Below are 14,601 nucleotides of genomic sequence, written 5' to 3' on the forward strand. Positions count from 1 at the left end.
GGTGTCACACAATCATTTCACAACAATTATCAAATATCCTGTCATGCTCATTTATTAAATCAAAATAAGACTCTTTTGCATAATTCGCAGCGGGTACAAAACATCGACATTCAAATCATGTACTACATTACATGTAAAGTTGAATCAACAACTAAATTAAAACATAGTCAAACATTCCCTCCCGATGTTACATCTACCAGAGCATGACCCACTAAGGACGACGCTAGACTCCATAGCACTAACTTCTACTCAACTCACTGCTCGTTACCTGAAAAATAGATGTAAGGGTGAGTTCCTCAATCAATATAATAAGCATTATAGAACAACATGTAATGCTAAGTAAATAACACATCAATTCACCCTAATCAGACTACGCACTCAGCAACGGCAATATCCGTTCAAACATCATATTCAACAGTAACATATAGCATATGTATAATCTCAACCATACTCAACATCAACAACACAACACATAACACACATATAATACTGGAATACATCCATTCATATTATATGCCATACATTCATTATGAAATGAGACTCCACACATGCGGTACCGACTATTCTTGAACATACAGTTCAAGCTCACCGATCAAATCCAGATACGGCTACTAAGCTCACTAGTCCCACTCATTTGAGATCTAATGACTCACTCACTAATTCCTCACCGTGGGAATTAGCTACAGCCCCGAAGGCTAGACTATGCACACTAATCATCTAGCATGCAAACATCAACAACAAATCCACAATGATTCACTCACTAATTCCTCACCATGGGAATTAGCTACAGCCCCAAAGGCTATGCCATGCATAATATATACATTCACAACGATATGCATATCATCAGGCATCCTCAATATTTTATCACATAAGCATATCAGATCATGACAAACAACAACCACAGTATTAGTACACTCTACTAATACCTATACTACTCAAAGCCACGGGAAATGATCCCTAATATGTCATACATCAGCTGAATTACAACACTCAGCCTAAACAACCAAAACTGCACAACAACAGCACAGAAAATACACAATTCTGCCCATACGCGTATTGCCTATGCCCATACGCGTATTGCCCACGCCTGACCAAATCCATACGCGTAATGCCCACTCTCATACGCGTATTGCGCATTTCCTCGCCCAACCCATACGCGTATCACCTGTCTCATACGCGTATGCTACGCGTATCACTTCCCCATACGCGTACCACCAGAGACCATTTCACGTTCAAAATTTCATCTTCCTCATCCATACGCGTATTGCCTAGTGCCATACGCGTACCAGCCATCTCATACGCGTATTGCCTAGTGCCATACGCGTATGACCAGAGACCAGAACTCTCAGATCTGCCATGGCTTTCTCTGCTACGAGATCTACCCAATCCAACCTTCCACAGTCCAATTTCTACACAGAAATCATTCATATTTTCAACACAATTCGTATCTTATTCGATTACACAAATTTGACACTTTTACATCTAATTCCTACGAATTCTTTCTCAATTATACCCCAATTTCGTTCATCCAAAGGGTTCACAATTCATCATGCATCAATCTAATCAGAGGTAAAACAATAGTTTCTTACTACCCAGTACATATCATCCCATAATACCCGTTAATCGATGATAAAACCCCCCTTACCTGAGTTAATCCAGCAATCTCTGAGCTCCAAGCTTTTCCTCTTCTCTTGCTCTGCCTTTTTGCCCTTTTTCCACTTTCAACCGCTTCTCTGTGTTTTCCTTTTCACGTGCAAACCCTTTTTACCAAAAAATGGGACTTTTTATTATTCCAACTTATTTTATTCCAATAAATAATTATCCCAATAATTATTATTCCAAATAATAATAATAATAATTCAATTATCTAATTAAATTAATAAACATATTATTAACTTAATTTAAATAATTATTATATTATTATCGGGGTGTTACAACTCTCCCCCACTAAAAGAGTTTTCGTCCTCGAAAACATACCTCAAGCGAACAACTCTGGGTAAGACTCCTTCATCTTACTCTCCAGTTCCCAAGTCACGTTGCCACCTGCTGGTCCTCCCCAAGCTACCTTTACCAAGGCAATCTCTTTACCCCGCAACTGCTTCAACTCTCGATCCTCGATCCTCATAGGTGATGTTTCCACAGTCAGGTTATCTCTCACCTGTACATCATCTATTTGGACTACATGCGACGGATCATGAATGTACCTCCTCAACTGAGACACATGAAAAACCTCATGCAAATTCGCAAGCGGCGGCGGTAAAGCGATACGATAGGCTACCTCTCCTATCCTCTCCAAAATCTGATAAGGACCAATAAATCGAGGTGTCAACTTCCTTGACTTCAAAGCTCGACCAACACCAGTTATCGGAGTAACACGAAGAAACACATGATCTCCCTCTTGGAACTCAAGTGACTTCCTCCTCTTATCATGATAACTCTTCTGACGACTCTGAGCAATTCTCATCTTCTCCTGAATCATCTTAATCCTTTCCGTAGTTTGTTGAACAATCTCCGGTCCAACCACAGCACTCTCACCGGACTCATACCAACATAAAGGTGTCCGACATCTCCTACCATACAAGGCTTCAAACGGTGCCATACCAATGCTCGAATGAAAACTATTGTTGTAGGTAAACTCAATCAAAGGTAAATAACAATCCCAAGCACCTCCCTTTTCCAAAACACAAGCTCTCAAAAGATCCTCTAATGACTGAATCGTCCTCTCAGTCTGACCATCAGTCTGCGGATGATATGCAGAACTCAATCTCAGCTTAGTTCCCAAAGCCTTCTGCAAACCTTCCCAAAATTTCGATGTAAATCTAGGATCTCTGTCCGAAACAATACTCGACGGAATACCATGCAAACTTACAATCTTCTCAATATACAACTCGGCTAATCTCTCTAACGGATAATCCATTCTGATCGGAATGAAATGAGCCGACTTTGTCAATCTATCAACAATTACCCATATAGCCTCAAAATTCTTACTTGTCCTCGGCAAACCAGAAACAAAATCCATACTGATACTATCCCACTTCCACTCTGGAATAGCCAACGGTTGCATTAGCCCAGACGGCTTCTGATGCTCAATCTTTGACTTCTGACAAGTCAAACAAGAATAAACAAAACTCGCAATTTCTTTCTTCATTCCCGGCCACCAAAATAACTTTTTCAAATCATGATACATCTTCGTAGCTCCAGGATGAATACTCAAACCACTACGATGTCCTTCTTCAAGAATGCTCTTCTTAAGCTCAGTAACATCCGGAATACACACCCGATTACCAAATCTCAAAACACCATTCTCATCAACTCTGAATTCACCACCTTGACCTTGATTCACTAAAGTCAACTTATCAACCAAAAGCATATCGGATTTCTGACCCTCTCTGATCTCATCCAAAATATTACTCGTTAACTTCAACATTCCCAATTTAACACTATTGTGAGTACTTTCACACACCAAACTCAAATCTCTAAACTGCTCAATTAAATCCAATTCTTTAACCATTAACATAGACATATGCAATGATTTCCTACTCAATGCGTCAGCCACTACATTTGCTTTACCCGGATGGTAATTCAAACCAAAATCATAATCCTTCAGAAATTCTAACCATCTCCTCTGTCTCATATTTAGCTCTTTCTGATCAAACAAATACTTCAAACTTTTATGATCACTGAAAACCTCAAATCTTGATCCGTACAAATAATGCCTCCACAACTTCAGAACAAACACCACAGCTGCCAACTCTAAATCGTGTGTCGGATAGTTCCTCTCATGAACCCTCAGCTGTCTCGAAGCATAAGCTATAACCTGCTTATTCTGCATCAACACACCACCCAAACCCAACAATGAAGCATCACAGTAAACCTCGAATAGTTCCGACGAACTCGGTAATATCAGGATAGGAGCAGTAGTCAACCTTCTCTTTAACTCTTGGAAACCTTCTTCACATTTCGAATCCCAAACAAACGCTTGCCCCTTTCTAGTCAACATCGTCAACGGTAACGCCAACTTAGAAAATCCCTCAATGAACTTCCTATAATAACCAGCCAAACCAAGAAAACTTCGAATCTCAGCAACAGACTTCGGAGCTTCCCACTTAGACACCGCTTCTATCTTAGAAGGATCAACAGCAACACCACCTCTTGAAATCACATGACCAAGAAAACTCACCTCTTCTAACCAAAATTCACATTTAGAGAGTTTAGCAAATAACTTCTTTTCTCGGAGAACTTCTAAAACCACTCTCAAATGCTCAGCATGCTCTTCTTCAGATTTCGAATACACCAAAATGTCATCAATAAACACCACGACAAACTGATCTAGATACGGATGGAAAATCCTATTCATATACTCCATAAATACTCCAGGCGCATTAGTCACACCAAACGGCATTACAGAATACTCATAATGTCCATACCTTGTTCTGAAAGCAGTCTTCTGAATATCTTCAGTTTTCACACGTATCTGATGATACCCAGATCTCAAATCTATTTTGCTGAACACACTCGCACCAACCAACTGATCCATCAAGTCATCAATCCTCGGCAAAGGATACCGATTCTTGATCGTCACTTTATTCAGTTGCCTATAGTCCACACACAACCTCATAGTACCTTCCTTCTTCTTAACCAACAACACTGGTGCACCCCACGGTGACACACTCGGACGAATAAATTTCTTATCCAACAGGTCTTCCAGCTGACTCTTCAATTCAGCTAACTCAACAGCAGACATACGGTACGGAGCCATCGATATCGGTCTAGTACCAGGTACCAAATCAATCGAGAACTCAACTTCACGCTCTGGCGGCAATTCATTCACCTCTTCCGGAAACACATCAGGAAAATCACACACCACAGCTAGATCACCAATCACCAGTTTATCTTTAGCTTCCATAGTCGCTAACAGCATAAACAACTCTGCCCCATCTACTACTGCCTCATTCACCTGTCTTGCAGATAGAAACAAACTCTTTCCTTCCTCAATCCCAGGAAATATCACAGTCTTATCAAAACAGTTGATAGAGACTCGGTTAAACACCAACCAATTCATACCCAGGATAACATCAATCTGCACTAGTGGAAGACACACAAGGTCTATCCCAAAGTCTCTACCAAAAATACTTAAAGGACAATTCAAACAAACCGAAGTAGTAGTCACTGAACCCTTCGCAGGAGTATCAATCACCATACTACCCAACATCTCAGATATCTCTAACTTAAGTTTCACAGCACAATCCAAAGATATAAAAGAATGAGTCGCACCTGTGTCAATAATAGCTACAAGAGGAAAGCCATTAATATAACACGTACCTCGGATCAAACGATCATCTGCAGAAGTCTCAGAACCCGATAAAGCAAAGACCTTGCCTCCTGACTGATTCTCTTTCTTCGGCTTAGGACACTGTGGACTGATATGACCCACTTCTCCACAGTTGAAACAAGTCACAGTCTTCAACCGACACTCTGCAGCCAAATGACCACCTTTTCCACACTTGAAACACTTCATCTCAGCACTGGTACACTCATGGACACGATGTCCAGCCCGACCACATCTATAACACTTAACAGGGGCACTAGAGTCTCCCCCACTAGGCCTCTTCATCCCACTCTGTCTCTGAAAACCTTTGCCAGCTGCATACGGTTTTCCACGGTCATTCTGACTCTTGCCTTTCCTATCAACCCTTTGCTGATAGCTCTCTGCTCTAGCCTTGGAATCCTGTTCGAAAATCCTGCAACAGTCAACCAAATCAGAAAACACCCTGATCCGCTGATATCCAATCGCCTGCTTGATCTCGGGACGCAGCCCGTTCTCAAACTTCACACATTTGGAAAATTCCCCAGTAGCCTCACTGTAGGGAGTATAATACTTTGACATCTCTGTGAACTTAGCAGCATACTCAGTAACAGACCGGTTACCCTGCTTCAATTCCAAGAATTCTATTTCTTTCTTCCCTCTGACATCCTCTGGAAAGTACTTCCTCAGAAATCTCTCTCTGAACACAGCCCAAGTGATCTCAGCACCTCCAGCAGCTTCCAACTCAGTGCGGGTAGCAACCCACCAATCATCAGCTTCTTCTGATAGCATATGCGTACCGAACCTGACCTTCTGGTTCTCGGCACACTCAGTTACTCGGAAGATTCTCTCGATCTCCTTCAACCACTTCTGAGCGCCATCTGGATCGTATGCTCCCTTGAACATTGGAGGATTGTTCTTCTGGAACTCACTCAGTTGACGAGCAGCTCCCATTCCCACAACATTCGGATTTCCTCCAAGTACTCCAGCTAGCATACCCAGAGCCTCAGCAATTGCAGCATCATCTCTACCTCTTCCAGCCATCTCTATTCTGAAAACCCAAACAAACTAAAACCATGAGTACTGATAGGTTACACAACACCTATACCGTACAGGGGAAACAGAATAATTACGACTCGACTCGACCGACTATGCTCTGATACCACTAATGTAACACCCTTCTAAATACCCCAAAATATTTAATTAAAATAATAACATATCAATCAGAGCAATTATGCCCCGAAGGGTGTCACACAATCATTTCACAACAATTATCAAATATCCTGTCATGCTCATTTATTAAATCAAAATAAGACTCTTTTGCATAATTCGCAGCGGGTACAAAACATCGACATTCAAATCATGTACTACATTACATGTAAAGTTGAATCAACAACTAAATTAAAACATAGTCAAACATTCCCTCCCGATGTTACATCTACCAGAGCATGACCCACTAAGGACGACGCTAGACTCCATAGCACTAACTTCTACTCAACTCACTGCTCGTTACCTGAAAAATAGATGTAAGGGTGAGTTCCTCAATCAATATAATAAGCATTATAGAACAACATGTAATGCTAAGTAAATAACACATCAATTCACCCTAATCAGACTACGCACTCAGCAACGGCAATATCCGTTCAAACATCATATTCAACAGTAACATATAGCATATGTATAATCTCAACCATACTCAACATCAACAACACAACACATAACACACATATAATACTGGAATACATCCATTCATATTATATGCCATACATTCATTATGAAATGAGACTCCACACATGCGGTACCGACTATTCTTGAACATACAGTTCAAGCTCACCGATCAAATCCAGATACGGCTACTAAGCTCACTAGTCCCACTCATTTGAGATCTAATGACTCACTCACTAATTCCTCACCGTGGGAATTAGCTACAGCCCCGAAGGCTAGACTATGCACACTAATCATCTAGCATGCAAACATCAACAACAAATCCACAATGATTCACTCACTAATTCCTCACCATGGGAATTAGCTACAGCCCCAAAGGTTATGCCATGCATAATATATACATTCACAACGATATGCATATCATCAGGCATCCTCAATATTTTATCACATAAGCATATCAGATCATGACAAACAACAACCACAGTATTAGTACACTCTACTAATACCTATACTACTCAAAGCCACGGGAAATGATCCCTAATATGTCATACATCAGCTGAATTACAACACTCAGCCTAAACAACCAAAACTGCACAACAACAGCACAGAAAATACACAATTCTGCCCATACGCGTATTGCCTATGCCCATACGCGTATTGCCCACGCCTGACCAAATCCATACGCGTAATGCCCACTCTCATACGCGTATTGCGCATTTCCTCGCCCAACCCATACGCGTATCACCTGTCTCATACGCGTATGCTACGCGTATCACTTCCCCATACGCGTACCACCAGAGACCATTTCACGTTCAAAATTTCATCTTCCTCATCCATACGCGTATTGCCTAGTGCCATACGCGTACCAGCCATCTCATACGCGTATTGCCTAGTGCCATACGCGTATGACCAGAGACCAGAACTCTCAGATCTGCCATGGCTTTCTCTGCTACGAGATCTACCCAATCCAACCTTCCACAGTCCAATTTCTACACAGAAATCATTCATATTTTCAACACAATTCGTATCTTATTCGATTACACAAAATTTGACACTTTTACATCTAATTCCTACGAATTCTTTCTCAATTATACCCCAATTTCGTTCATCCAAAGGGTTCACAATTCATCATGCATCAATCTAATCAGAGGTAAAACAATAGTTTCTTACTACCCAGTACATATCATCCCATAATACCCGTTAATCGATGATAAAACCCCCCTTACCTGAGTTAATCCAGCAATCTCTGAGCTCCAAGCTTTTCCTCTTCTCTTGCTCTGCCTTTTTGCCCTTTTTCCACTTTCAACCGCTTCTCTGTGTTTTCCTTTTCACGTGCAAACCCTTTTTACCAAAAAATGGGACTTTTTATTATTCCAACTTATTTTATTCCAATAAATAATTATCCCAATAATTATTATTCCAAAATAATAATAATAATAATTCAATTATCTAATTAAATTAATAAACATATTATTAACTTAATTTAAATAATTATTATATTATTATCGGGGTGTTACAAGTATAATTATATCCCATATCATAACAAGATATAATTATACTCCATCTTACAAGAAAGCGTGGATTGCGAGGACAAATGTTGTTGAACAGGTATTCGGCAACTGGGAGGATTCATACAAAGAATTGCCACGGTTTTTATGGGAACTAAAACCATTTGATAGAGGTTGTCGATGGGGCCACATGACAATAAACCTTGTGGAATGTATGAACGGGGTATTCAAAGGAATTTGAAATCTGCCGATAATCGCCTTGGTAAGATCGACCTATTATAGGTTGGCTTCTACGTTCGCAACCAGAGGTGAAAGATGGAGTGCGGTGTTAATTTTCGGGCAAGTATTCAGTGAGTTTTGCATGAAGGTCATGAAAGAGTAGAGCATCAAAGCTAACACACACGTTATAACAGTCTTTGACCGTCATGGGCAAAATTTCAACGTCCAGGAAACAATGGACCAGAACGAGGGGAGACCAAATTTAGCCTATGATGTTAGACTAAACAGAAGTTGGTGCGATTGTGGAAAATTCCAGGCATTCCGTATTTCTTGCTCCCATGTCATTGCAGGATGCGCATATACTCGTCAGGACGCTTACAGTCATCTATCTGATGTGTACAAGACCGTCACTGTCATGAATGTATATAATAAAAGCTTCTCGGTGCTACCAATGGAGGAATACTGACCTCCATACGAAGATGACATAGTTTGGCACAACGACGAGAAGCGTAGAAAGAAAAAAGGACAGTCAAACAACACACGTATCAGGACAAAAATGGATACGACAAATAAAATGATAAGAGTATGTAGTATCTGCCGTCAACCAGGACACAACAAGAACAATTGTCCCAATCGAGGAGCATCATCTGGGTCATAATCTTTTTGTAACATTGTATTTTGTAACCTTCAATTTTTATATATCATTAAGTTTTTGTTACAACGAGGTTCACAACAAACATCACTACAACATAAACAAACTGAAAACAGAATATTTATAACTGATTACAACAATCAAAGTGATGGCATCTCGTCCGAACATCATTTCTAACTGTATAGTTTGAAAAGAAAGATCAAACGTCAACCAGGACACAACAAGAACAATTGTCCCAATCGAGGAGCATCATCTGGGTTATAATCTTTTTGTAACATTGTATTTTGTAACCTTCAATTTTTATATATCATTAAGTTTTTGTTACAACGAGGTCCACAACAAACATCACTACAACATAAACAAACTGAAAACAGAATATTTATAACTGATTACAACAATCAAAGTGATGGCATCTCGTCCGAACATCATTTCTAACTGTATAGTTTGAAAAGAAAGATCAAACGTCAACCAGGACACAACAAGAACAACTGTCCCAATCGAGGAGCATCATCTGGGTCATAATCTTTTTATAACATTGTATTTTGTAACCTTCAATTTTTATATATCATTAAGTTTTTGTTACAACGAGGTTCACAACAAACATCACTACAACATAAACAAACTGAAAACAGAATATTTATAACTGATTACAACAATCAAAGTGATGGCATCTCGTCCGAACATCATTTCTAACTGTATAGTTTGAAAAGAAAGATCAAAATTTTGAGAGGCTCTGCATAAAAAATTAACGTGACTCATGAAAAATGTGTATGGATACCCTTCTTGCTATAGCTTAATCATAAATAAAAAAGTGAAACCTTGTGTTGTAAACCATCTTACACATGCTCAAAAACAACAATGTGCATACCTAATTCCATGTGTGTGCAATTGTCTTGAAGATCAAATCATTCCGTTTTTAAATGGTTTGAATGATAATTTCTTAGTTGTGAAAACTTTAAGTTTTGTTAATTAAACTTTACCTTCAATCAACAACTATAATTAAATGATAATTTCTATAATTAAATGATAATTTCTTAGTTGTGAAAACTTAAGTTTTGTTAATGAAACTTTCCCTTCAATCAATAACTATAACTAAATTATAACTAACGGACTCATAGTAACTAACTTCTAACTTCTTCATTGTGTAATAATCAACACTCTCTTGATCCACATTCTCAAGTCTATTCTTTCTAACTTCTTCATTGTGTAATACTCAACACTCTCTTGATTCATATTCTCAAGTCTATTCTCCTATATTGTTTTAATTTATCCAATTTATAATAGGTGTGGAACTTCAATACTCGCTTAGATTCACAACACATAAAATGTGACTAGTAGCTGAAGATTTCTTTACATGTTAATAAAAGATTAGAGGAAAATTTCAAAACTCATGGAGATATATACACTGAACAACCCTTTTCAAAAACACATTTAAATAACCTCTTTTTACACTTTTGGAAGTTCCCAAACAAAAAGGGGGTCACATTATGAGGAATAGAGCTATATTCTCAGCCAGCTAGAGTCCCCACCACACAGGTAAATATAAATATAACATAGAAAACAATGTAGAAGAACCAAATTACCACCAAAGAGAGAGCAAATGTACAAACAAGGAAGACAACACAGCATGTGCAATGTTCAATTGAGACTATAGTATTACTAATCACAAGTTTAGATGATAAAATGAATATCAAAGAAAAATTATTATAATAAATTGAAGAAAAGGCAAAAGCTTTGGTAATAGTGTGGACTGCATACCAAAACCCTCAACTTTACTTTGAAATTGGGATCAGTGTGAAATGCAACATAAGAGTTTCTCATTGGATAGGCACAAGAATGTGATGTTTGAATAAACTAGTTAATTAAGCGTTTCTAACATAATCATTTATCATATAAGTGCTTATGCATAAACTATTTCTATCATATAAGATAATTCTGCTTAAACACATAATCTCAAACCAACATCATTTCCAATTCCATGTGCTACTACTCTCCCCCTTGACATTGTTCAACACCAGAAAATAAAATAAAATAAAATTAAAATCAACAAATTTAGACTAGCTATATAATGTTTTCTAGCAATAAATAAAATATTAAATACAATAAAAAACAGACAACACCATATGCAAACAACTCAAGACCAAAACTATAGATGAATACCAAATTATGACACACATACTTCTTACTCACCGAGCTCTAGTTCCTTCATATATCGAAAATCATAAGACTCGAGAGACTAGAGCGACTTTCTCTCAATCAGAGTAGGGTTTGATCTTGAACCTGTAAAGAAGCCTCTTCTTTTTCAAGGTAGGATTGTCGACAGTGAGGAACAATTTCCCTAGTTCACTGACTTTAAAGCTGTTGGAAACTACTGGTTCGTCGCTAGGGGCCATCTTAGTAGCCTTCTGTATAATAACTGCATATCTATCCTCAGCATCGGGTTTGAATTCAGCACTATAACTAACTTCCCAGCCCACCACGCGTAACTCCCAGACAATAATGCATTTCTGCAGATCACACGACAGTTCACTGAGATATTCCATTCATAAACACAACAATAACACGATAGAGTCGTGTGTCGTTAGAACAAGAAGAGAAAAGATGTATGCAAACGCACCTCATATATAGCAATTTCCACAGTTTGCTTAGTTGTCGGCTTTACAGGAATTTCCGTGGTGGGATCATTGATGCTGAAATCCGGGTTGCAATCACAAAAATCAACACTCAGGCCACCATATTGAACTGGCACTTGCTCAGGAGAAATATACCTATTCAATTTCACAAACAAATATAGAAAGTGAGTTCAAAATTCACAACCCTAACAAACAAACCAAAGAGCAAAATCTGAAAAAGATTTCAAATTTTAAAAGTGGTTAACAAATCTCATTTTTCACTTCACTAACTTGAAAAGCGTGTCGGGAGACTTCGATGGGCCTGCAAACACAAATTTACTCTTGGTCCTCTGAGTCAAGAACGGATTGATCATGGTATAGAATGCAAGATACCACCATGGCACATTGATAAAAACCTGGAAAATTAAATTAAATAACAAAGGAACATACCATATCAGTCATCATTTCATCATCACTTACTATTAATTTCACCTTTCCATATAAACAAATAGATAAACAAGTGAATCACATTCACCGCTATTTTATCCTAAAAAATTGTAAAGATCAATTGAGTACCTAAAATTCAATATCGCCAATCAATTAAGTCTCTCTATGAATCAATTCCAATAAATCTGAATCATAAATAGACATCAACAAAGTTTCCGAAAACACGCTGCTACTCATCATGTCCGAAACAATTTGTCATCTCAACATTTATGAATTTGTCATATATATGTTTGGTTCTGCGGTGAATAAAATTGATTTTGAGTGAAATTGATTCTGACTAAAAGTGAGTCGAAAATAAAGTGATTTATGATTGGATAAGTTCTTGCAAAATTGAGTTGAACATAAAATTTCAATGTACGAAAGCTACAAATTCTAACTTCAAGTATCAAGTAGAATCAATTCTACTTTAGAAGAACCAAAACACTTCAAAATCATTCCATAATCAATTCAACTACCTATCCCTACAATTTCAAAACCTAAAATGATAATTGACCCGTAGATAATAGATACAACATACATACATATCGAAACAATAAAATTGGGAATATTAATGAACCTGTTTAGCAACAAACTCGGGATAATTATCCTGAAGCAACTGCAAAGCCTGTTTAGTAGCAAGTCTAAGTTCTCTTTTAGCCGGACCCGGAGAATTTTTAAGATCATTAACTTGAAAAACAGTGTTAACACCACCAGGATAAAAATCAAGTTTCCTAATACTCTTCTCCAAAAACTGAATCCTCCAACGCAAAAACGTGTTCCTCCTTTCCTCATTCCCAAAAGTCTTATCATAAAGTTCCTTATTCTGAAACTCGCCATAGACATTATAACAAACAGGATGTGCCTCTCTTGAAAAGCCATGCATGAATACAACTTTGTCTAAGTCATCCCCTAGATCTTCGTCCAGAAGTGCGTCTATGTTGAAATCTTTCCTCCATTGAAGCGTGTTGGTGATCATTGTGTGTGAGTCTTTCACTTTGAAGTCGCGTGCTCGGAGGAATTTGAGGAGGATTACATCGGTTCGTTCGTCTTGGAGTAACGGAACGCCGTAGATTGAAACTTGTTGTTGTTCTGGTTTGATTGATTCGGTTAGGAGTTGTTTGAGTTGGTCGAGGGAGGTTCGTTCCGAATCGGAGAGATCGCTTAGTTTGTTGCTTTCTTCTTTGAATGAAACTAAGTTTATTGGAATTTTCTTCTGTTGTTGGTGGTGTTGTTCTGGTTCTGGTGAGGGTTCAACTGCTACTACATCTTGTGACGGGTTACCTTTTGAATCGGTTTCTGATTCGGTTGGTTGCGGTGGTGCATCGGAGAGTTCTTTTTGGTCGGTAACGGGGAGTTCCGGTTGTGGTTCTGGATGGGGAGTTAGGGTGGATGAATCGGTTAGTTGATGCGACGGTGTGAGAGGTGGTGAGGAGGGTGGAGGAGGAGTAGGGTTTGAGTTGTTATTTTCGGCCATTTGGAAGAGAGAGTGAGGTAAAGGTTAAAGTTGAAGTAATGGAGTATTTATTGAGAGAGAGAGAGAGGTTATGGAGCGGTGGAGTTGAAATTGAAGTAAGTAAGTAAAAGAGTGAGAAGTGGTGGTGTAGATGTTATCAAAAGACGACATTCATTCAGCTGCCGAATCCTATGCTGTATGTCATTGTATTGTAAAGTCGTCTAGTTGTTTTGTTTACACAGTTGGTAATCCCTTAATTAATGAGATTGATTGGTTAAATAAATGCAAATAAATGAATATTGTACATATTAATATAAGATATTTGTTAAATATAAAAGATATTTACCTACTATACAATTGAAATGGGAGGTTGTTGGGTGTTAGAGACCAATGTTTTAAAATTTAGATCTGTCAAGAAAAAGTTGAGGGCTGAGGGTATTATGTCACTAGTTTATTAGTCGAATATTGAATAAATCAATCTCCATAATAAAATTATGTAGTATTAAACTGGTTGAAAAGAAACACTACGTCTCTGAGACAAATAATGACAACTACAAAATTTTAAAATATTATAATTTTATAAATCTATTTTTTAAATTCATATTTTAAACATAATCATCACACGCAACAAAATAGGACAAAATATAAATCCAAATGGTCACACCCCAATTTTGACCCTGAATCGTTGATTCAATACATTC

The 14,601-nt window shown here is 38.1% G+C and overlaps 1 protein-coding gene across 1 annotated transcript; it reads right to left on the reverse strand.

Annotated features, from left to right (window-relative positions):
- Window positions 1-11,302: 11,302 nt before the first annotated feature.
- LOC127108499 (patellin-3) lies at window positions 11,303-14,148 on the reverse strand. Its single transcript, XM_051045975.1, has 4 exons — window positions 13,025-14,148; window positions 12,253-12,377; window positions 11,967-12,117; window positions 11,303-11,856 (listed from the first exon to the last, which is right to left on the reverse strand). Exons 1-4 carry the CDS (start codon window positions 13,919-13,921, stop codon window positions 11,602-11,604), a joined length of 1,428 nt encoding a protein of 475 aa, XP_050901932.1. The 5' UTR covers window positions 13,922-14,148; the 3' UTR covers window positions 11,303-11,601.
- Between the last annotated feature and the right edge of the window lie 453 nt (window positions 14,149-14,601).

The sequence above is a fragment of the Lathyrus oleraceus genome, chromosome 7 (assembly GCF_024323335.1).
Source record: "Lathyrus oleraceus cultivar Zhongwan6 chromosome 7, CAAS_Psat_ZW6_1.0, whole genome shotgun sequence".
Lineage (NCBI taxonomy): Eukaryota > Viridiplantae > Streptophyta > Magnoliopsida > Fabales > Fabaceae > Lathyrus > Lathyrus oleraceus.

Coding starts and splice junctions, on each gene's coding strand:
- LOC127108499 (XM_051045975.1), bottom strand. CDS start 13,921: ATGGCCGAAAATAACAACTCAAACCCTACTCCTCCTCCACCCTCCTCA. Junction 12,118..12,252: donor TCTCCCGACACGCTTTTCAA/GTTAGTGAAGTG, acceptor GAAATTGAATAG/GTATATTTCTCCTGAGCAAG. Junction 11,857..11,966: donor TGGAAATTGCTATATATGAG/GTGCGTTTGCAT, acceptor TGTGATCTGCAG/AAATGCATTATTGTCTGGGA.